The 22,111-nt window shown below is 32.3% G+C and overlaps 1 protein-coding gene across 1 annotated transcript in view; it reads left to right on the forward strand.

Annotated features, from left to right (window-relative positions):
- The window catches only part of LOC148612122 (uncharacterized), a 31,009-nt gene extending 9,532 nt beyond the window's left edge, over positions 1–21,477 (forward strand). Inside the window, exons 6-18 of the mRNA XM_088593252.1 lie at positions 80–176; positions 2,577–2,713; positions 3,112–3,263; positions 4,138–4,293; positions 5,852–5,992; positions 8,501–8,801; positions 9,897–9,992; positions 11,017–11,152; positions 13,526–13,706; positions 13,964–14,133; positions 16,025–16,201; positions 17,313–17,373; positions 18,940–21,477. Of these exons, the coding sequence (XP_088449378.1) occupies positions 80–176; positions 2,577–2,713; positions 3,112–3,263; positions 4,138–4,293; positions 5,852–5,992; positions 8,501–8,801; positions 9,897–9,992; positions 11,017–11,152; positions 13,526–13,706; positions 13,964–14,133; positions 16,025–16,201; positions 17,313–17,373; positions 18,940–19,960 (2,826 nt within the window). The 3' untranslated portion in view covers positions 19,961–21,477. The remainder of the gene's footprint in view (positions 1–79; positions 177–2,576; positions 2,714–3,111; positions 3,264–4,137; positions 4,294–5,851; positions 5,993–8,500; positions 8,802–9,896; positions 9,993–11,016; positions 11,153–13,525; positions 13,707–13,963; positions 14,134–16,024; positions 16,202–17,312; positions 17,374–18,939) is intronic.
- The last annotated feature ends 634 nt before the right edge of the window (positions 21,478–22,111 follow it).

Below are 22,111 nucleotides of genomic sequence, written 5' to 3' on the forward strand. Positions count from 1 at the left end.
TGCTAACCCCCTGCAACTACCTCCCCCCCCTGGATCTGCCATTGAAATATTTTGTACTCATTTGCCTTGTTATTTACAGAAATTTCAACTTGAAGTGAAAGAGTTTCGTTCTTATATTGAGAAGGAGGAGCAATTACTCTCTGACATTGCGAATGTTGAAAGATGTATGGGTGAAGGTAGGAGAAATATTACAGTATTTATCTTAGCATTAGAGTAGTTAAGAACTGTAATTTAGTGTATTTAATGTGCATTTATGCATTGTACACCATGCAATTTTGGAGGTCAAGAAGTTTGAACAAATGTTTTTTATCAAATTGCAATAGAATATTGCAAAACAAAAGTTTGATATTTTACACTTGATGGGTCAATTTATATACTGTATTTCCTATAAAAATGTGAAGGTAAGAAACTTGTATTCATACTAAAACATCATACAAAAATTAGTAGCTACCTAAACTGGATAATTTTTATTTTGATCTGTGATAAAATTGTCACATGATGTATGAAATGGTTTATAAAACAAAATAAAAAAATTGAATAATTTGATAATTCTAGTTGTGGTTGTAACTCAAAGTTCACAATTTTTAATTTTAAAACACACTTTAAGGAAGAAAATAGTAAGAAATAATCGAAAGCAGTTTCAAAATACTCATTATTAACTGCAAAAGCATTAAATATGGAGGGTTTGACAAAAAAAAAAAACCTTTTGATACTTTTCAGTTTTGAATTGTTTCATTTTAATCTCCAACTCTGTTTTATAAGAAAGAAATTTCGTACAACCTTCGTCCTTAGGACATTCAAACATGATTTGAAGAAAGTATAATTTAAAATTCAATACTTCAAAATGTATTTGATGATTAGATAAACTTTCTTTCTCTTCCTGTTTGTTTGTTTACATTACATGATCTCTTTTTTCATATGAAAATATTTCATTTTGTGGCCACTTCTTATATATTAACAAGTAAAATGCTCCACCATGCTCTATTAATGAGTAAAACACTCCCCCATGCTCTAGAAATGATTTCTATGTAAAAATGAACATATACACACAAAAATATACAGTATTCTGTGATTTTTCAACTTTTTTAAAAGGTGCTTGTAATTTTCAGTTTGAGAAAATGTATTGAAATATATAACAAACTGGGAAATTCATAATAGAATTATATTTCATCATAGCACTAGTAACATGCGTCCCTATACTGATACCTTTCTAAACAAAAGATGAGAAAGAAGTGGAAAAAGTTCCTTTTGCATTTTGAATGGAAAATTTTCACCTTGTTTAGTAAACCCCTAACTGGACATGTCTTATTGAAAAACAATCCAGTCTAATTATAATTAGACCAATCAATTGTTCCATTCAGTCACTGCATGCAGGATTTAAGCACTCCACTTTTTCTTCTGATGACCTTTCTGATTAGATAATCAGAGTTTTTGAAAGCATTTATTCAAAAGGAAAAAAAACCTGAGGATTCTGAAAAGGTCTCTGAACAGATAGTAGAATGGAGTGTTATTAGATCCTACATGCAGTGACTGAACGGAACAGTTGATAGGTGTAATTTTAAGTACCGGAAGATTGGAAAAAAAATCAATAGCTGGATTTTGGGAATTTTAGGGAGAAAATTTGGGAAAATTATCAAATTTTTGGCATTGGGAAACTGAAAATACAGGTAGCAAAACAACAAATGTAATTCTTATCCTTAATTCTAATGTCTTAGGTAGTCTAATTACATTGTCAAAATTGTCTTTTTTTCTACCAAAATTCACCCCACTTCTTGATTTTTGCTAAGACAAATTCTTTGCACTGGGATGTCACTGAAAAAAAAAGTATGAGTAATGGTAATCAGTGAGCAGTAACAATCAGGAAAATTTATTGGGTATTCACAGTATACACCAAAAATATATTATTCTTTCCTTTCTAAATCCAATTCTTTATCATTTTCTTAGATTAACATGCCTTGTAATAAGATGTTTTTTCTTCAAAATTTTTATCAAGTTTTTGCATTCTGGGCCATTACTTTGCAAATGGCATTACACTGGAATACAATTCTTGTTAAGATTACAGCTGTAAGAATTTTAATCACTGTTTACTAATACAATATGTAATTAAAGATTTTCTAAACTTGTTTAGATGCACTGCCTGAGAGCACCTGATGCAGTGTTGTTCAACTAAAACAATAGAACTTAGTCATTATTTTTCAGATTGTATATTTTTTAAGCAATGTACATGATGACGTTTTTTGTTGCAAAATTTTGCTTAATCTAATTTTTACATCTTTTTTTTTTAATTTTGATGTATGAAAAAACTTATTCATTGACATTTCTGTCAGGAAATCAGTGATTAATGACAAGGTGGGGACCAAGTAACATATTAGCATTCCACCAGTAATGAATGATAAGGAGGGACCAAGTGCCATTTTAGCATATTTCATCTACAAAAATTGATATGTATCATTTTGGTGAGGGAGGCTATTTTACATTTTCATTTTTATAACTTTTTTTACCTTTTAACATCTGTTTTTTCTCATTTGGTAAACTACTAAATTACCTTCTGATAATTTCTGTTCATCTATATTAAGCCTCCTCTGGGACAGTTAGCCGAAGAAACAAAAACAGTGTTAAACCAGACCAGAACCTGGAAAAACTACGTGGCGAGAAGGAGGCAATTCTTCTTCAACTAGGCACTGTTCATTCTGAAGTAGAAAAAATGAAGCATGTAAGTACAAGGGTGTAAAGGAGTTAAAATAAAAAAAACCATTAGGCAACCAAAAAATATGTTTATTTCCATCAACCTAACTGCCTACCTCCTTTTTTCACCTACCCTAAACATTTATGACAATTTTGGCTCAAGCACCATTAGAGTGAAGATTGTTTCACCATTATAAAATGTAAAATATGTATAATATTTTTGAAAAATTAAATAATTTCTCTACCTAACTACCCAATTTTTTTCTTGCTGGTAGCAGGAAACAATGCTGTTATTTTTTGGGCCTTACCCAAGGCATACTAAAAACAAAGCTTAGTAGATTTACAGTGTATGTTAATGCACAACTTTATTGCATAGATATTGAATTGTTCTTTTGACTTATGAAGTTTATTGTTTAATGATTGTAGACTATCAAAAATACCCTCAGAGAATTGCATACAGCTGGCATGGAGCTCCAAAAGCGATTTGCTGTTGTGATTACTAAGTGGAAGAAACAAGCTCAGTATAAATATGTCTATCTTGCTGACAGTGACTATAACTTGGATGGTATGGATGAAAGGTAAAACAATAAGAAAATAAAGGTGTAGGGACATTAAGAAGGTAGACCTAGGTAGGGTAAGGGACATAACTCATGAAATCAGTGTTATGTTTGTATTATATTCAATTTCACCAAAGCCTCTCAAGCTTTCATTTGAAACAGAATAAAATGAATCCAAGTTAATTAGATGCTTACATAAGATTGATGTAAAATGCTGAATACAAACGTTCCAATGATTTTTGGCAGGCCATTTTTGTTGTTATTTAACCTATTGCTATCACTTGGGGTAAAACAATGCGACATAAATGGCCAATCAATGCATCAATGTTTACACAATGAGTCCCAATCATTGGTAATAAAATCGTTTCATCATTTAAGCGTGTGCCACTAAAACTTGGGATAATTGTCAATCATCTCCTGTTGTTATATAATCATCACACCCTTTAAATTACGTCTTTTCAATAACCACTAAAGCTCTTAATTACTGTTTATGACCCTTATTAACATGTTCACCTGTCGACCCAAGATCAACTGGAAATGTCGTTATTCGATCCTCTCTGGTTTTTTCCTTCAGTAAATTAAAAAAAAAATAGGCGTCCAAAATTGGTTTACGGTATAATTTTCGGAAAATGGTAGTTTTTCTGTTTCAACGGTAGAACGGTAGGAAGGTTCCAATTCTGGTAGAATTGAACTACTGCCGGTAGGGTCACATGTATGTATGGGGTTTGATTTAGATAAGTGTTAAAATTTAATGGGTAGATTGTCAAAAAAAGTTGATGACATGAGATGATGGATGTAACTTTTTAGTATTAAAAGGAGGAATTTTGTTACTTCTGAAATAATTTTTTGTTGTTGAAAGTTATGTTATGATGAACTGCATTTCATTTTTTTTCAGATGTAAGCAGTTTGGAAAGCTTCTGATGGGTACATTACACTACATTCATGATGATCTATTGGTTCTGTCAAATGGAAAATGGGACATGGAAAGTGACATTGACTTGAAAAACTCAATCAACAATCTTTTCCTATTGTTTGAAAATGTCTGCCAGAGGTAACACAAACAGTTTCCTAAATTTGAAATTTATGAGTATTACTTAACAAGAAGATAGTTGTATTTCAACAAGTGAGTGTTTCTGGTAACATGCTAAAAAAGTTAGGGTCAGTAGGTCAGATTCTTATTTTTTTCAGTTAGTTTCTTTTTGTCAGGGCATTGTTTTCCACCATTTCCAGTAAGCTAGGAATTTTCCAAAATTTTTTCATATCCCTTCTGAATCTGTAGGCAAATAAGTTTCATCAACCAGAAATACTGTAAAAACGTTGTTTTGAAAAAAAAACTTCGTAGAATTTGACCTTCATGGTACCTTTTTGGACATTTTGTACAACTGATTGTGTCTCTACAGAATAAATTGTCTTAATGGGGGCAAATCGTGACAATTGTCTGTCAGCTGTTGAAACCTGTGATTGAAAACAGGGTCATTTGGTCTACCTTACTTTTTTATTTTTTTGAAAATTGAATAAAAAAAAATAGGGTCAAACTGAAAAATAGGGACTGTTGGATTAATACTGGAAACATGGATTTTTTTTTATTTCAGCCTTATTAGTTTTTAGACTTATCCACTTCTTAGTTGGGATTCTTTGCCCTTTTTTATTACTGTATCAACAATATACTCACAAAAAGTTACCTCCCTTGGTGGCCAATCACTCGTCATTTTTCTCTGCAATGAACAAAGGCTAAAGCACCCTCATTACTTTTTAAGCAATAAAAATATGGAGTGAAATGCCTCCCTCTCTTTTTTTGTTTATTTGAAATGGCTTGAGAATCGAGAAAATAATTTTCTGAAAGAGAAAGATCCTTGGAATAACATATACAAGAAAAAAATGTTTGTACCTTTGATTTGAGTAGCTGAACAAATCACTATGCTCCCGCTCAAGGAGTGAGTGGTATATTGTAAACTTCTTGTCTGTCCATCTGTCGCCTGTACAAATTTTGTCGCAATGATCTCAGCTACCAATAGATGCATTGCTTTTAAATTTGGTACATGGTTTTATAAAGATGGGCATACATAGTAAGTGAATTTGATTGCTGATTGATATCAACTTCTTGAATTAGTTTGGGTATACCTGTCATAACTTCATGTTTTAAATACACTTGGAAAAAAACAAACATTTTTATTCAAGTGGTATTAGTGAAAACCCTTCTTCAACCCTTCTTCCATTTATAGTGCATATATTTTTTATTCGTAATTGTTGAAGACAATGAACTTGACTTCAAGAGTAATGCACTTTATCACAGCCTTAAGTGTTACATATAAGAATCATATGTGTTGATAACATATGTTTATCATATAAATTGAGCATGATATGATATTCATGTTTCAGTTTACATATGATTATCGCATGATTATCATATTATAATATGTTTTGTACAAACATATGATCATCATAAGTTCCATAGCCAAAATTTTAAACATATGAAAATCATATGTTAATGATTTGAATACCATATGTAAATTATCATATGAATCAAACACAATATGATTATCATATGTAGCACAATTGGCTGTAGACAAGGATTCTACATATGTTGTATATATGAATATTTGTTTCAGTACATTCCTTGTTACTGATCAGACCAGACATTTAATTAAAGTAGAACTGGGCCAGAAAAAGAGAAACAAAGACCAAGCTGACGATGATGATATTAAACCCGGGAAAGCCTTCAAATGTCCAAAGTTCTCAGCACAAGTCAGGTTTGTAGTTCTAGATTCAAGATATAATACCTTGTATGGTAAATAGAAAAGTCTTCCATTGCCCAAAATTTTCAGCACTAGTAAAGTACTGGTAGGTGTTTTTAGATTCTGAAACTTGCAAATATTTTTTCATACCCCCACTCATTTAAATGGGGACTATATTGTAAATACCTTGTCTGTCCGTCCATCTGTACACCTTTTTTGTAACATATTTTTCATTTTCTACATTTGTTTTATTGGGAATTTTTCTTAACTGATTTCTCAACTTCTAATGGAGGGAATAGGTATGTATTTGGTATATTGCTTTCTTATGATGACTTGTACTGTGTCTCTCTTTCTTAGCTTTGACTTAAATGGTTGAGTGGGAGTATTCTTAACACGATGTAGCGTGCAACAGCTTCTTTGCTCCACATTTAAGTAAGGTATGATAGGTTTTCTTATTTCGATAGTTAAAACTGTTTTGAAATGTTGAAAATGTTCACTTGTCTTTGATGTACCCTGCTCAGTGGTGTCATTTTTTACCGAAATTAAGGGCCTTGAACTTAGCAAAGTTCACAGAAATAGCAGTTCTCTGTACTTTTTTTCTAAAGCTTTCAGATATTGATATGATTTTTGGTATATTAGTTAACCATGATAAGTTACAGGTGAAGTTTGTATTTGGGTCCGCTCTGATAATTTTTACCAGAAAAAAGGGGCCTTGAAATTCACAGAAATAACTGTTTTTCGGACTTTTTTTCTAAACGCTTGCAGATTATGACATGATTTCTTATATAAGTTCACCACGATAAGTTACAGGTCAAGTGTAAGTATTGTTCCACTGTGATGATATTTAATTTGGATTAACTAAAACTCAAAGAAATCACAGTCTTGAGTTTGAAACTACCATTCTGAGAAACAGAATTTAGTTAGAAGATAAAGGTCTAAAGCCTGAAAAAGACACTCTGATTCCTTTTTAGCTCATCTGGTCGAAGGCCATGTGAGCTATTGCCATCACTTGGCATCCGTAGGCGTTGTTGTCTGTTGTCGTTAACAATTTTTCAAAACTCTTCTCCTCTGAAACTATGTGACGAATTGGAATCAAACTTGTTATGAATGTTCCTTGGGGTATCCTGCATAAGATTGATGTGGGGATTTTTCATCTGTCAAAAAACATGGCCGCTGTTACTAAAAATAGAACATAGGGGTCATACAGCAGTTTGTTGCATATATCTCCAACACGGTTAGGTTTAGCCAAATTCTGAAATGGGGTAAAAGTGTTCAGCATGATGAGATCTATCTGCGGTCAAATTTTCATTTTAATCTTTTAGCCATGTTGGAGTTATTGCGCTTTTTCAACATTTTTTGCTATTTTTTATGTTATTTCTTTCAAAAATCATCTCCTCTGACACTACTTAACCAATTGGAACCAAACTTGGTTTGAATGTTGCTTGGGATATAATGCATAGAACCGATGTGGGAATTTTTGATCTGTCGAAAAGCATGGCTGCCATTAGTAAAAATAGAACATAGGGGTCAGACAGTAGTTTTTCGCATATATCTCCAAAACAGTTAGGTTTAGCCAAATTCTTTCAATAGCTGAAATGATTCTTATTTTTAGAAAGTCTTCAAAAGTCTTCATGCATATAATTTGTCCTTGAGAGGGGAAGATGACAAGTTTCTTTTTTTTTTTTTTTTTTTTTACAGTTTTCAGCCTTGAAAACTATGATAGATTTAGACTTTCATTTACTGCAATGATCCTTATGATAAGTCCTATCAAAGTTTTCTTGAGTCAAAATTGTTGAACAACTTCTTGTTTAATTTATTGCCCTTGAAAGGCAAAATTTAACCAGGTGAGCGATTCAGGCTCCTGGGAGCCTTTTGTTTTTTACTAGTGTCCTTCTACATGTATTTCTCTTATGTACAAATTTACTTGAGTATCCAACATTGGGACGCATTGGGTATGTGAACGTGCTCACTAAGGTTCTTCAATTATCATACCCACGCTCATTAACCATATATCAAAAATGGGTGTTAATTTGAAACTATTGCATGAAGAGATGTTCAAATTAAAGGAGGTCAAAGGGTCACAATGTCTGAATTTGGACCTTTGAATTCCCTTTTTTCTACTGATTAGACCTTCAATTTTTTTAAATGGAATTTATTGAGGGGTATATAGGTTTCCACCTGTTAGTCTGTATGTCTGTCTGTCTGTTCTATTTTTTTTAAGCCTCTGGAATATTGTTATGAAATGTATTGGCTGTAAATTATAACCACATGGATATGTACATACTGTCAGGAATTTATGTTTGGACAATAAATGTAGAAATGGTCCCTGGTGGATTTTTTTCAGCAAAACCTTGGTCCCCAAATGTACAGGGTTCAACAGGCTGTGGGGCTATTAGTCCATTAGGGGCAATGTCTAGTATTAAAATGCATTTGGGATGCTGTTACTAGAAAATAGAAGGATGGCGGGCATGCTATTTGTTTTTTATGCTGTTTTATTATAAATTTAACTTTATTAATTTTCAGACTTATTGCCACTGAAGATATCATAAATAGACCAAAAGTTAGAGCATATTTCTGCCATGAGGATTTGCTTAATCAGCTTCACAAAGATAATGCATGGGATAGACTTGAAGCTGAAAGTTTCCCATTGTTAGATCGAGGAAAATCTAGAAACATGCCATTTGCAGCTAAGGGCCTTGCTTGCTTCAATGGTTTAGAAATGACAAACTTTAAACGGGATCAGGACAAGCATGTTTGTGAAGAGAAGTATAGGATAGTGTTCACTACGGAGCAAGAGGTTGCTGGAAGAACACTACAGTTCAGGGTTGGTTGATTGTTTAGAATATGCTCAAATATATTTAGCTTTTTTTTACTGCAGTTTAACAGCAAGAACTATAGAATTAGTTGAAAGTATACAAACAATAGAAAAATCTCACATGTTTCATTTCCATGTTCATAAAATCATAGATGTTTAGTCTTCTGCTTACGGCTTCTCAATGTAACATAAAAAAAATCAACAATCGCCAGTTAACATGCCTGTGTCAAATTGGAAGATTTAGCAACATTTGAAGATTTTTCGTCTTATTTGAATTTTCAGCTTAGAATAGTATTTACTACTTCAATTCAAATCCATGTGATCTTGAACTTGACCATTACAATCATCATAATGTAAGGAAACATTAAATGTCATCTTTTCAGGGGACGTCACAACTTGTTGTCTCAGTGAAATTGGATTTAAGTTTAATTATGGTCTGTTGCCAATCATAAAACATATCACAAAACAAAACCTCAGCTTATCTCCTGTTTTAAGAAAATTTTGTGATGGAAATCTTGCATAATAATTTTTGAAGATTTAAACCTTTGTAAAGTTATACATATTATGTGTAAGTGTTTGTAAGAATCAGGCAAAATTGGAAAAATCAGGAACATGCATGCCAAAGCACCACCAATCTGATTGAAATGGCCATTATTTGATCTCTGTATCATTGGATTCGCTCAGTATTTTTTCAATAGAATCTTAGAAAAATTATGTTTTTGACAGAGTTATCTGCCCTTGAAATGTTCGTTTTTGGTGCATTTCAATGAACTCAGTGGTCCAGCATGATATGGAAAATCTTGTCTGTTTTCCTTGATTTTGATTGTAAAAATAGTAAAATTAATTTATCATAATGGTGGGTTTTTTCATACCATGTTTCACCCACTGCCTGATTCTTACAGATACTGACACTTACAGATTATAGTATAAATGACCTTAATTAAACTTAACTATTGACAAGTTGGTGTATCTTAATTAAATATACCCTTTTTTTTATTGATATTTTGGAGTTTTGATAATAAATACTTTTCTTATATTTAATTATGGTTAGAAATTATGATATCCATGGAGATAGTAGATATTACTTTTGTATGATCTTTTCAGACCCTATCTCTGCCACTGATCATTACTACAGGAGCCAGTCAAGGTTCTAATGCCCATGGATCATTGTTGTGGCAGTGCTTCAGTGTTGAAGACGTGGTAAGGACAGTAAAAGAAAGGTTGGAGGATGTCTATTACAGGGATGATTTTTTTTCCTTTTCTTTTAGAGGAATTCTGCTATTTTAAATCAGGATTTTACTGTAATGATTCTGTTTTTTACCATATATTTACTTCCGATTTGCGAATTTCTGCTTTGTTTGTTGATCTCGTAAAATCATCCCTGCTATTACAGTAAATATAAAGTCAACAGGGGACGGAATCCAAGATTTCAGGTCAGGGGGTTGTAAACATACTAGTATTCAATTGCTGAGCAGGGCAAGGCTAAAAAAAAATTAGGGCTTTTTTTTTGGTGAAAATCATGACTTCATTCTAAAATATAATTTTTTCCAATTTTCAGGAGTTGGGGAGTGAATATTCCCTCCACCAGCTCTCAATTTACCACTAGTAAATGTGAAAAATAAATCAGCACCATGTTGGTCTGATAAAGAAGACAACTATTTCTAAAAATAAATCCAGTAATAAACTAAACTAAAGCCATTTTATGTTATTTCAAGAGCTGTCCATATATCTGATATATCCTTCTATTGATTTGAAGCAAACTTTTATTGAAGTATTTAGCATTTTATGTCGACATGTATGAAGCAAGCTTATGATCGTCCAATGCTTACATTTTTGCATATTTTGTTTTGCAAGCTTGGGTAATATGAGGCAGGTGTAACCTGAATAGGATGAAGTTAATGCTTTTTACAGTTTTACAATTAGGATTTATTTTCCTCATAATTAAACAAAAATGTAAGACAAGAGCTATAATCATTTAATATTGTTAAAGATATCAAACTAAAACAGATACTTACTTTGTATTACCCTTGATATTGCAGGTTGACTTCCTTTCAGACTGAAATTAGGCTCTCAGTGCTTCTAAGGTCAAAAGTTAAATTCACTTCATAACTATTATGAGGACCTAGTCCTCTATCACTCTGTGAAGTATTTACAGTCCCATTTTCCATTTGTCTTATACACATTCACAGCTCTTTATGATAGGTGCATTTCATTGTTGTTACAGATGCAGTTTCCCTTGCAAACCCCAACCCAGTTGCCATGGTCAACAGTGTCGGCCATGTTGAATCAGAAGTTTAAAATGCTAGGTGGACGTGACCTTAGAAGTGATGAGTTAATTCACTTAGCATCAAGACTTTCAGGTAAATATGAGTTATAAATTTGTGTGCAGGTACATTTAAAATGAGAAAAATACTGAGGGTTGTATCCAAAATTTATTTTCAGAAAAAAATAAATAACCCTTTATGAGGAAAAATGAAAGAAGCAGGTATTACAAAATGTACCACAATACCTAATAGTATGTGAGAAACTTAAAAACTCTTCTTAAATAGTTGAAGGCTTGTAAAGAAACAAAATATCCCCTGGCTGTGTACATATTTACCCTATTTTTTCTTAATCTACGTTAAGTATAGGCCATTTCAATCTCAAACATGTAAAATATCATAGCATTTTTTTTTTTTATTATATATGAAAATTTTCCATATTTTGTCTACATTTTACAAGACACAATCAGCCATGTTCACATAAAAACACAATTGGGTATGCATTTTAACAGTTAAAAATACGGTGTACATTGAAATTGTTAAGTAGGTTTTACAATCCAATATGTCTTTATTTCCTTTTTTGGTAAACACTTTTTAGCAGCTTGCAGTAAGTTTCTTGATATTTATGTTTAAACCTCTGATATACTGTCTGCAGCTTACTTTCACAAATGTCAGTATTGGTGTTATGTTGAAAAATAAGTGGTCCTTATCACAAAAAATTATAAGTGTAAAATTAGTCGTAAGTTATGATGTCATAGTAAATCAAAGTATTGTGACGTCATAACTTACAACTAATTTTACACTTATGATTTTTTGTGAAAAGGACCACTGGTATACTGTCAGCAGCTTTCACAAGTGACTGTATTGGTGTTAACCTTTACAACTCCTTTCTTCAAAGTTCTTGTCCCTCGTCTCCAGGAACTTTGTTGTTTGTATCTGTCTGTTTATCTGTATATCACAGATTCTTTATATTTGTATCTCCTATAAGGCTTTCTTTGATTGTTTTTAGTGGTATCACACTTTCATCATCATTGTTTTTGTCATTTCTTAAATTTCATTTAGTTGTGATAACTTGAGTAAAACTAATCAGATCTTTTTGAAATTTTAACATATAGTTTTTAAAGGACATGGAGAAGGACCTTTTAGTTTTTTGGAAATTTTTGCCCTGCCCCCTTTTAAAATTAGGGGTTAAAAAGGGAAAAATAAATATTATCATTAGAATTTATAGAAAAAATTTATTGTTAGCTCAATTTTGATGATTCTGTTGTCAGTGTGTTCTTTCTAAAATTCTGTTTTTAAGAATTGTTTTGTTGGGTAGATTTATCTGCAACTGTTTTTGAGTTAAAGGGGTACAAAATTGAGCCATGCCTAAAAAAATCAACTCTTTAAATTTTGGTTTGATTTTGAAACTTTGTTTTTCTTAGATTCTTCATGAAAATCCCTGCCTGTTTTTTGTTTCTTTAATCAGATTTTAGATATTTTTCATGGTTTAAGTTACAAGGGGCGGGCCAAGCAATAAAAAAAAAAAAAAAAAAAAATTGAATTTCAAATTTTGTGCTATACTGTTGTGTCCATAATTAATTGTTTAAGTTTGGCAAAAACTAATTTTGTGTCCATACTTGCCCCAAGTGAACAGAGTTCAACATAGTGCTATTGTATCATGTTGCTCTCTGTGAAACTCTTTCTTTCAGTATTTTGCCCATAATGAAATGCAAGCTCTTATGCCTAGGTGTGTCAAAAACTGATATTGTATCCACACTTACCCCAAGTAACAGAGTTAACATGTTCATATCATGCTGCACTCCTCAAAGCAGAGTTAACATGTTCATATCATGCTGCACTCCTCAAAGCTATTATTTTATGGTGGTTTAATTTTTTTTTAACTTGACTCTTTTAAACATTACAAAATTCTTTATTACTGTTATGTACACAATAACTTTGATTTTATGCACAATCTTGTTTGGACTTTTCAAATTACACTGCTTTGAACATTTGTCACCCACCTTTTTGTAATTTTCAGATAACGTGAGTAAACAAAAGGAAGACTTATTCAAACTTTGCACAATTGTATAGTACTGTAGAATACAGATCAGTTTGAATTTGAGAGCAACTTTTTTTCTGTTTCTGTAGTTCTACTGTACTTAAATTTTGCCACCCCCTTTAAATGTTTTTTTTGATGTTTTATGTGCATAGTTATTGCTCCACAATATGGCAGGGCGTTGTTTAATGTTTCATTAGATTCTCAATCAGATGTGTTAACAATAATAAAAGCACTTTTTAGGACAATGAAACTGTTGAAAAAGAAAAGGCAATGAATGTCTCCCTCTTAATTAAGTGTAGTGAAAAATGACTTGGGACCATAACTTTGACTTTTCGTGAAAAGTGGACTTTGAACTATTAATTCTAACTTTCAAAAGCTTAGCATCAGTTTATGATACTTTTTTTAACATCAGTTTATGATACTATTTTTAGCTATCCCATGTTCCAACATCAACCAACAGACAGAAATTCAGTTCAGGAAGTTCTGCCTTGACAAAATGATGGATGTGAAGGAATCCAAGGAGGCCAAAAATAAGTCTGCCACATTTTGGATGTGGGTCTTGGCTGTATACAATCTGACTAACAACCACCTCAAAGAATATTGGGTAGATGGGTAGGTTTCATACTAATGCCAATTAAATTTTTCATAATTGTATGAAGAGAATGATTAAAAGAAGAGAAAGTAACTTAAAAAAAAATCCTTGCCATTTCAATGGCAATCAGAAGTAAATACTAGGTTTGTAATGTCTTTTTGGAAAATGAGGCATAATTTAATTGAGCAGGTTAGGGGATAACTCTCGTCATAAATGGATCAGGTTACTGCCTGATTTTGACAGAGACTTGTGCTAAAATTAGAATTCTACTTTTCAGGGTAATTGATGGATTTTCATCCAAGGAGGATTCTGAAGAAAAACTGAAGAATATAAAGCCATTCAAACCCCACACTTTCCTATTAAGATTTTCCAATAATATCATAACTGATGGTCAGGGACAAAATATGTGTGGTGCAATATCAGTTTCCTTTGTTTACACAGCTGCAGGTAAGGCTGGATTTATTTTTACAGTGAAACTTATGTAAATTGAACCCTGAATAATCGGAAAATCTCTCATAACCAACTCTCTTTTTTAAGAACTTTTCTACAATAACATATTTTCCGGACTATAAGTTAATATTTTTTTTCAGCAAAGTGTCAGCCTTGACTTATTATTATTTTTTTTTAACTTGGGAAACATAATCGAGTATTTTGGAGTTATCCGTCCTTTAATATGCAAATTTATACCCATTTATGGTATGTCTTAACACATTCGCACGTGGCTCAAATTATAATTCAGTTAAGTTGATATCTAAATTGCAAATTGCAACCAAATTTGCAAATAACAATTATTTTTTTATTGTATTTCATAATACCAAGTAATATTGTTTACAAATTACCGCTCATAATGATGACCAATTCATCAAACGAATTTCCCGCTTATTTCACACATGGCTGCACGTTTAACATGTTTATGATATCATACTCCTGATGATCTATGGCTTCAGAGCCATTGAAATGCTATTCAATAAAAATAATTGAACTTGCGGAGAAAAGTACTCTTTAACAAAAACGCATTTATACATACATATTTATTTAATTCAGAAATCTTATACTTAGTAACATCGCTGGAATAATATGCTGTTGAAAACAAACCGCTCAGCTGAATCTCTGTTGACACGTATGATATATATATATACACTTCGGACCCTCAGCTTATCTAAGATTTTTTTGTCGATTTTGGTCAAAATTAAGCAATTCGAATTATACTCCACATCGACGTATAGTACGGAAAACTTTTGTTTGTTTGTTGGGGTTTAACGTCCGAGCAGCAATATTTCAGCTATATTCAGACGAAACTATGACCCGTTGAATAAATTAGTTTTCATGGCGCAGATGGATACACCATAACGATCCATAAAAATTCTGTAGTGATGACTTCAATCTTGTAGCAAGTTTTCAGAAGCCTATTTGTTAGACTTCTAGCAGGATACAAAAAGTCTGTAGTTTCGGCAAGCTCTGGCATAACATATGAGTTGTGATATGAATACTCCATACGCAGGTGCTGAAGGGATGTTGCCACAGATAAAAGTAAAAGTCGTTTTGACTGGATGGTCCCATCTTTTTAAAAGCAGCTGCAGGTCACATGGTGTTTTTGGTCTGCCTTCATTGAAAATTTGATGAATTTGATGAAACTCACAAAATCTTTATTTGATATTCTTATTGTGTACTTCCTATTTTAGATTTTAATCTGAATAAAATGGAGATTAAAAGGTACATGTTAGCAAATAGGGGAGTGGGGTATCATGTTAGTGATCATTGCTTAGAATTTTTCTAGTTTCTTTACGTTGTTTTTCAATATCAGTCTATTAAAATTTTGTCTGCTCCAATCAACAGTAGTGTTTCTTTTTTCTGCCACCAGAAGTAACAAGATTTTATGTGATGCCCTTTGAAAAGTTGCTTTTCTGACTGTCCGTCTGTCTGTCCCCCAATGGTTTCCAGATGATTACTTCGTGAGAAATGATCTAGGAATACTTTTGAAACTATGCACACTTGTTGAGTACCATAACATACAGGTCAAGTTAAATTTTCAGCAAAATCAAAATTGCTATTTTTGAGATAAGCCATTTTGAACATTGGCCATCCTATTTTTTCACCAATTGATATATGACAAGTTATCACTTAATATTCCATTAATGCCCTATTTTTATCATATTCAGACATGATTTTCTTCCGTTTTTTTAGCAGATTTCTGCTATTTCAATTCCGGATTTTACCATGACAATTCTCTTTTACTGTATATTTACTTTCCATATTACCAATTTCGGCTTTGTTTGTTGACCTCGTAAAATCATCTCTGATATTTCAAATCAAAATATTTATACTTTAATTTCTACAGGTCAAATTACTGTAGGACATGCGAAACCCTTCAATGCAGACAAATTAAAGAGTAAAGATTTGGCAAGGCAGATAAGATCTATAAGAATAAAGGAAAATGACTGTGAAGCTCAGCTTAAGTGTGTGTTGGCAGGAAATAAGACCAGAGATGATGTCTTCACAGCTAATTACCAACCAAGTAAGTAATATGTTCAGAACAGTGAAACCTGTCTAAAGAGAACCCCATGTGGACTATAGATTTTGTTTATTGTTTGGTTTACCTAGGTTAAAATACATTTAGATTGATTTAATTGGATGGTATCTGCTTTCCACAGGTTTATGTTTTATTCAGGGTTTTGTTTAGACAGGTGTTTTGTTTACCTAGGTTAAAATACTTTTAGATTGATTTAATTGGACTGTCTGCTTTCCACAGGTTCAAGGTTTATTCAGGGTGTGGTTTAGACAGGTTTTATTGTAGTAAGCTTCTTTAGTGGTATTAGTACATGTATTAGCCACCCTGCTCTAAGAAAAAGGTGTCATATTATATATTAAGTGCTCTAGAAGATTAGGCATGTACCGCTGTACCAGAATCACACAACATATTGCATGTGACGGAAATCCCATATTTGTCAAGTTTGATAGGTCACAATTTAGTAAGATTGGAAGTCACCTGCGAAATGGAAACTTCATATTGATCAGTCAAATTGTGATAAACAACTGTAAGAAGTCTGTAGTAATGATATCAAAATGGGTGAAAAAACTATGACTTGGAAGCTATTTCGACAGTATCTTGTCTCTACAAAGAAATTTGTACAATTACAGACATAACAGTAAAGAATCAACTGTGAAATGTATACTCCATCTGGTGTTTTTTTTTTATTTATATCCCACTAAATGGAATTTTTATAAAACTTACACAAACCTTTCTTACATTGTTCACCTTCTCTTTGAGATTTTGATCCAAATGAATTTAGAAGTCAAAAGGTGCATGCTATATTTGTATCAAATGGGGGAGTGAGGGTATATCAAGTTAACTGGCGTTGTTGAGAGTTTTTCTAGTTTTTAGAATGAAATTAATTCAACTTGAACACTAAAAAAATATGGAACATCACTACATTATAAACATTAATCCAATTTATGTAATTTGTTATGAAAATGTCAGCCCATGTCCACCCATTGGTGTTCAATGAACGATGAGGAAATCCTCATACTACTGATCATGTATATCTAAACAGTATGCATTTAAATGTCTAAAGAAGAAGTTTTCAGTTTGTTATTTCTCTTAATATAAATTTAAACAATATTTACAGGTTTTAAAAACAAGACAACTGAGTATTTGGAGTTTGAAGAGAGGCTGTTTTTCATAGTCAAGTGAGTAACTGTTATAATATATGCTAAGTTTTAACAGATGATCCATGTTTTTGATAATGAACAACTTACATGGATCATCTGTTAAAACTTAGTTTTGGCCAGAGAAAATAAAATACTTCTCTGTTTTTAAGGTTATTCTACCTTCTCATTTTTTGGCCTACCTTAGCACATTTTATTTTTTTTTCAATGCTGCTGAACTATATTTTTTTTAGTTGGGCACTATTAAAATCAAGGAATCCTCCCATAACTATCTTTATAAAATAATTTTATAAAAATAGAATTATTTTACCTACCTACCCTATCCAATGCAACCTTAAGGAGGTAGACATAGGGTAAGGGACATAACTCTTGAAATCAGGGATACGTTTGTATCATATACAATTTCACCAAAGCCTATCAAGCTTTCATTTGAAACAGAATGAAATTAGTCCAAGTTAATTTGATGCTTACACGATATTTATGTAAAATGCTCAGAACAAACATTGCATTGATTTGTAAGATTGGAGTCCCTTACCCTAGGTCTTCCTCCTTAAACAGACTTAGGTTTTTCTTGCCTTATTTCAGTAAATGAAGTATGATAGCCTGCTAGACTCATTTTAGGGTAAAGTAATTTACTGTGAAAGTACTTTCATTCGTGGATACCAATTTTCATGGATTAGGGAAGAAACACAAGTTTATGGACTCTTGAATTTGTGGTTTTGAGGTTTTCAGTATACACTTCAATGGAAATCTCTGTTTCATTGGGAACCAAATTCTGTGGTTTGGCCTACCCACATAAACCATGAAAATTGGTACCCCATGAACAATGATATTTTCACAGTGCTTCCCAAGTTGCTAATTACATTTTTTGGTTGTACAGGGATCTTTACTAATTCTCCATTTTTTAGATTTGTCACATCTTTGTGCTATTTTAGGAGGTACAACAATGTATATATGGTGTATATGGTGCATGAAAATTTCAAAAGTTAAAAAATATACATACATTGTTGTATATTTATCATCTGGATACCTTGCCTGTTCCTCTGTCATTCTATCTATTTTTCTAAATTTTGTTAAAGGAATGGAATGATTTTTATATGACCACAGAAAATTTCGTTGGTCATCATGTAATGGTATCACCCTACTTTTGTCCTTTTTTGGGTCCAGCTTTGAATTTTTTTTTAAATTGATTCCTTATGAAAATCCCTGACTGCCTTTTTTTTTTTTTTTACATAATTACAACTCTAACACATTTTTTTACCTTTAATTTGATTTAAAATGCTGGGCGAAAATGTGACCAACCCAGTTGTTGTGTCCAAAATGAACTCCCAAGTCCCTATGCTTAAATATGTCAAAAACTCATAATGTTTCCACACTTGCCCCAAGTGAACAGAGAGCTCAAGATGGTGCCTTTCGTAAAGCTCTTTATTAAATACAGTATGTGGCTTTATATAGATTGGGCGGACCTTATGAGCTATTTTAGATGCTGTATGAAATGGGTATACATAGCGCACCAATGCATTTAGTTTTCTTTTAGTTTTACATGTATGATTAGTATGTATAGTTAAACATTTTTCTCTTTTGTAGGGAATTTAGCTCAGAAGATTCAAAACCCAAGGTAGAACCCAATTGTAGTGAATACCCTACAGCTAAAAGGTCTAGACAGAGCATGAGTGAAACTTCTGACCAACTAATTTCTGAAACTGCTATGTTGGACAAGTTCGATCAGCTGAGTCCTGCCTCTTCATTTTCTGTTGTATATGAAAGAAATAGTAACGAGTCCATGCCAATGTCACATGAGCCGAGTCCTGCTTCATCGTACAACATAATGTCGCCTGAAAATCCTATCTTAAATGATCTACGATACACTGGAGTGTCTTACAATGCTTCAAGTCCTTTAAGCACAGTTTCAAATGGAATGAATTGTGCCAGCCCACAAAGCTCCATTGATGAAACTCAGGATCTGTCCCCAGAGCAAGAGGCTTCAATTCCTGTTGTGGTTCTTGATGAAATCAGTCAAAATAGCCCCATGTTGGCAGGTAACCAGAATGGTTTTGCCACAGCAACAAATACTAGTTTCAATCCTGCACAAAGCGGTAACCTTGCTTTCAACCAGTCACCACAACCTATAAATCTTCCTGAACAACATCCTACACTGACAAATCTTCTACGCAATCCTGGACAACTTGAAGATTTGAGGAAGAAAATTATGGAAAAAAATAACGCTGCACATGTTGATGGAAATGTCAGCATGAATAACCAAATTGATCTCAATTCAGTTCAAAAAGAACTAACACAAATGGAAATATCTAACTTAGCAAGGACATTGGCAGAATCATACCCTGGTGACAGTCAACCACAGATGACCTTTGCCCCCATGAATTACTCAACCAATTTTGAGCCACAGGAAGTTGAAGTTCTTACAGAAAGCCAAATAGAAGTCAATGCTGATGAGGAATTTATAATTGATTCAAGCCATTTTAATCTGGATTCAAATGCAAATAACTTGTCAGAGCAGTTACAACAGATGGTAACTGATCCAGAGCAAGCTCAGAATTTTGGAACACTTTACAATGTCCTTAATGAACTTATGAGTACAAACAGTTAAACAATTTTATGATTGGTTATTGTTGTTTGAACTATTATCAATTATTAATATCTGTTTAAAAAAAAAAAATTGAATATGAAATTGTCATTGAAATGTTTTTATTCTGAGGGAGCTTATATTTAATTTCATTATACCCAAACAACAGAGTTTGTGGAAATGACTATATTTTTGACATGTTCATCCATCTGTTAGTCCTCTTTTTGTCATCTCAAATCCTTTTAAACGTGGATAAATACACAATATGCAGATGTTTATATAACTGGAAAATTTTTATCTATTGTATTTTGTGAAAATTATGCCCCCTAAGAAGTTAGTATCCAGAGGTACTGTCCCTGAACTGATCCATGCAGTGATTTGACGGATTGATGACCGATGACTGATTGATCACTGATGGATCGTTAACCAATGACCGGTGACCAAACTGATTGCAGTTTTGGTATGTAAAATGACGAATGGTCTTGTTAAATATAGAACAAATATTAATAAATGTATAAATTGATATTTAAATCTATTGCATTATGTAAATATGTTTAAAATTTATAAAGAAAGCTATGTAATCCGTATAATATATTGATCGCTCTGTGGTCACATGATGCGATCATAGGTTTAATTGATTGGTTTGATGGATCGAACAGATCAGAAACTGACGGATCGCAATTTTTGTCGCACAGATTGGTTCAGCTGCTGTATATGACTGAAGCATCTTGTCAAAAACTACTGAACATAATTTCAAGAAATATGTTAGGGCATTAAGCTATGAATATAGCCTAAAAATATCAACTTCGTCATGATAACATAATAGTTGTTCTTAACATAGTAAAATATATAAATATGAGGAAAAATAATATGTTGTAACAATGTGCCACAATTTTAATTTATTTAACAAAAACTGCTGAGAATTGTAAATTTTGTTTTTTTTAACATATTTACATCCAGAAAACTATGTCCACACCTAAGAAACAATTTTATATTTTTACATAGGTTATATTTAATGATGAATATATTTATTAAATATTACTTTATTTCTTGGGTGTGGACACTATTTCCTTACCAATAGAATGAACAGAAAGTTACCAAAAAAGTACAAAATTTGACAGGATATCTGAATATCGGTAAATTTCAATTTTTTTGTCCTTTCTATGCAAGAATTATCAGAAATCTTAATTTTTTCTTATTTGTGATGGATATAAGTCCCCAAATTCAAAATTAAATCAGTCAGTACTGAATGATTTATTTTCAGTTTTATTTTAGGCCAATAATACCCTTCATCGCTCCTTCTCCTAAGGTACGCAAGTATAGTTGTGCATTATTTCAAGATTTTTTAAGGGACAGATACAACAGTTTCATCAGATATAATAAGAGGCAGATTCTGGCATAAGCAATATGTTGTAAAACAAAGGTTTTTAAAAAAAGAGATGTGACTGACCATACATGTTTAGGACAAAATTGTAACAGTTCACCCATAAAAATCAAATATTTGCTCCCCGATATGAAAAAAAAAAAAAAAAAAAAAACAAGACAGAGAATATGAAATATGGATCATACCCAATCTGTATGTTCTGGAATATGAAATATGGATCAAACCCAATTTGCATGTTCTGGAATATGAAATATGGATCATACCCAATCTGTATGTTCTATATCACTCTATAATTCTTCACATTGTTTATATTTAATGATAATTTTGTTTGAATTGTTACTGTTTTTTACTTTGTGTATATATTAGATACTTTGTATTAGTGAATTGTGCAATCTGATCCAATTTGTTTATATATCATTTTTGTCATATCATTTATCAGGGGTGGATCCAGACACTTTGGAAAGGAAGGGTGCCAACCAGGATTCAACAGATAAAGGGGGTTGCTAGGATATTTTTACACATGAAAAAGACAAATTTTCCAATAGAAAGGAAGGGTGTTAAACCCCTTCACCCTCCCTGGATCTGTCACTGATTTATTGTATTTATTGCTTACCCTACCGGTGCACCTGGTCCATGCTCCCAGTTTTTAGTGGAGTCCGAGTTGCTCATTTACTTTTGTTACCTTGTATGTATGATTTTAGTTACTTTATGTTCTTTGTTGTGAATGTCTGTTTTCCATGTCTGGTCCCTGGATTACATTCTTTTGATTACTGCTATAACCTTGGTTCCCT

Source organism: Perna viridis, chromosome 7 (assembly GCF_037379345.1).
Source record: "Perna viridis isolate PV_CMFRI_1.1 ecotype Kerala chromosome 7, ASM3737934v1, whole genome shotgun sequence".
NCBI lineage: Eukaryota > Metazoa > Mollusca > Bivalvia > Mytilida > Mytilidae > Perna > Perna viridis.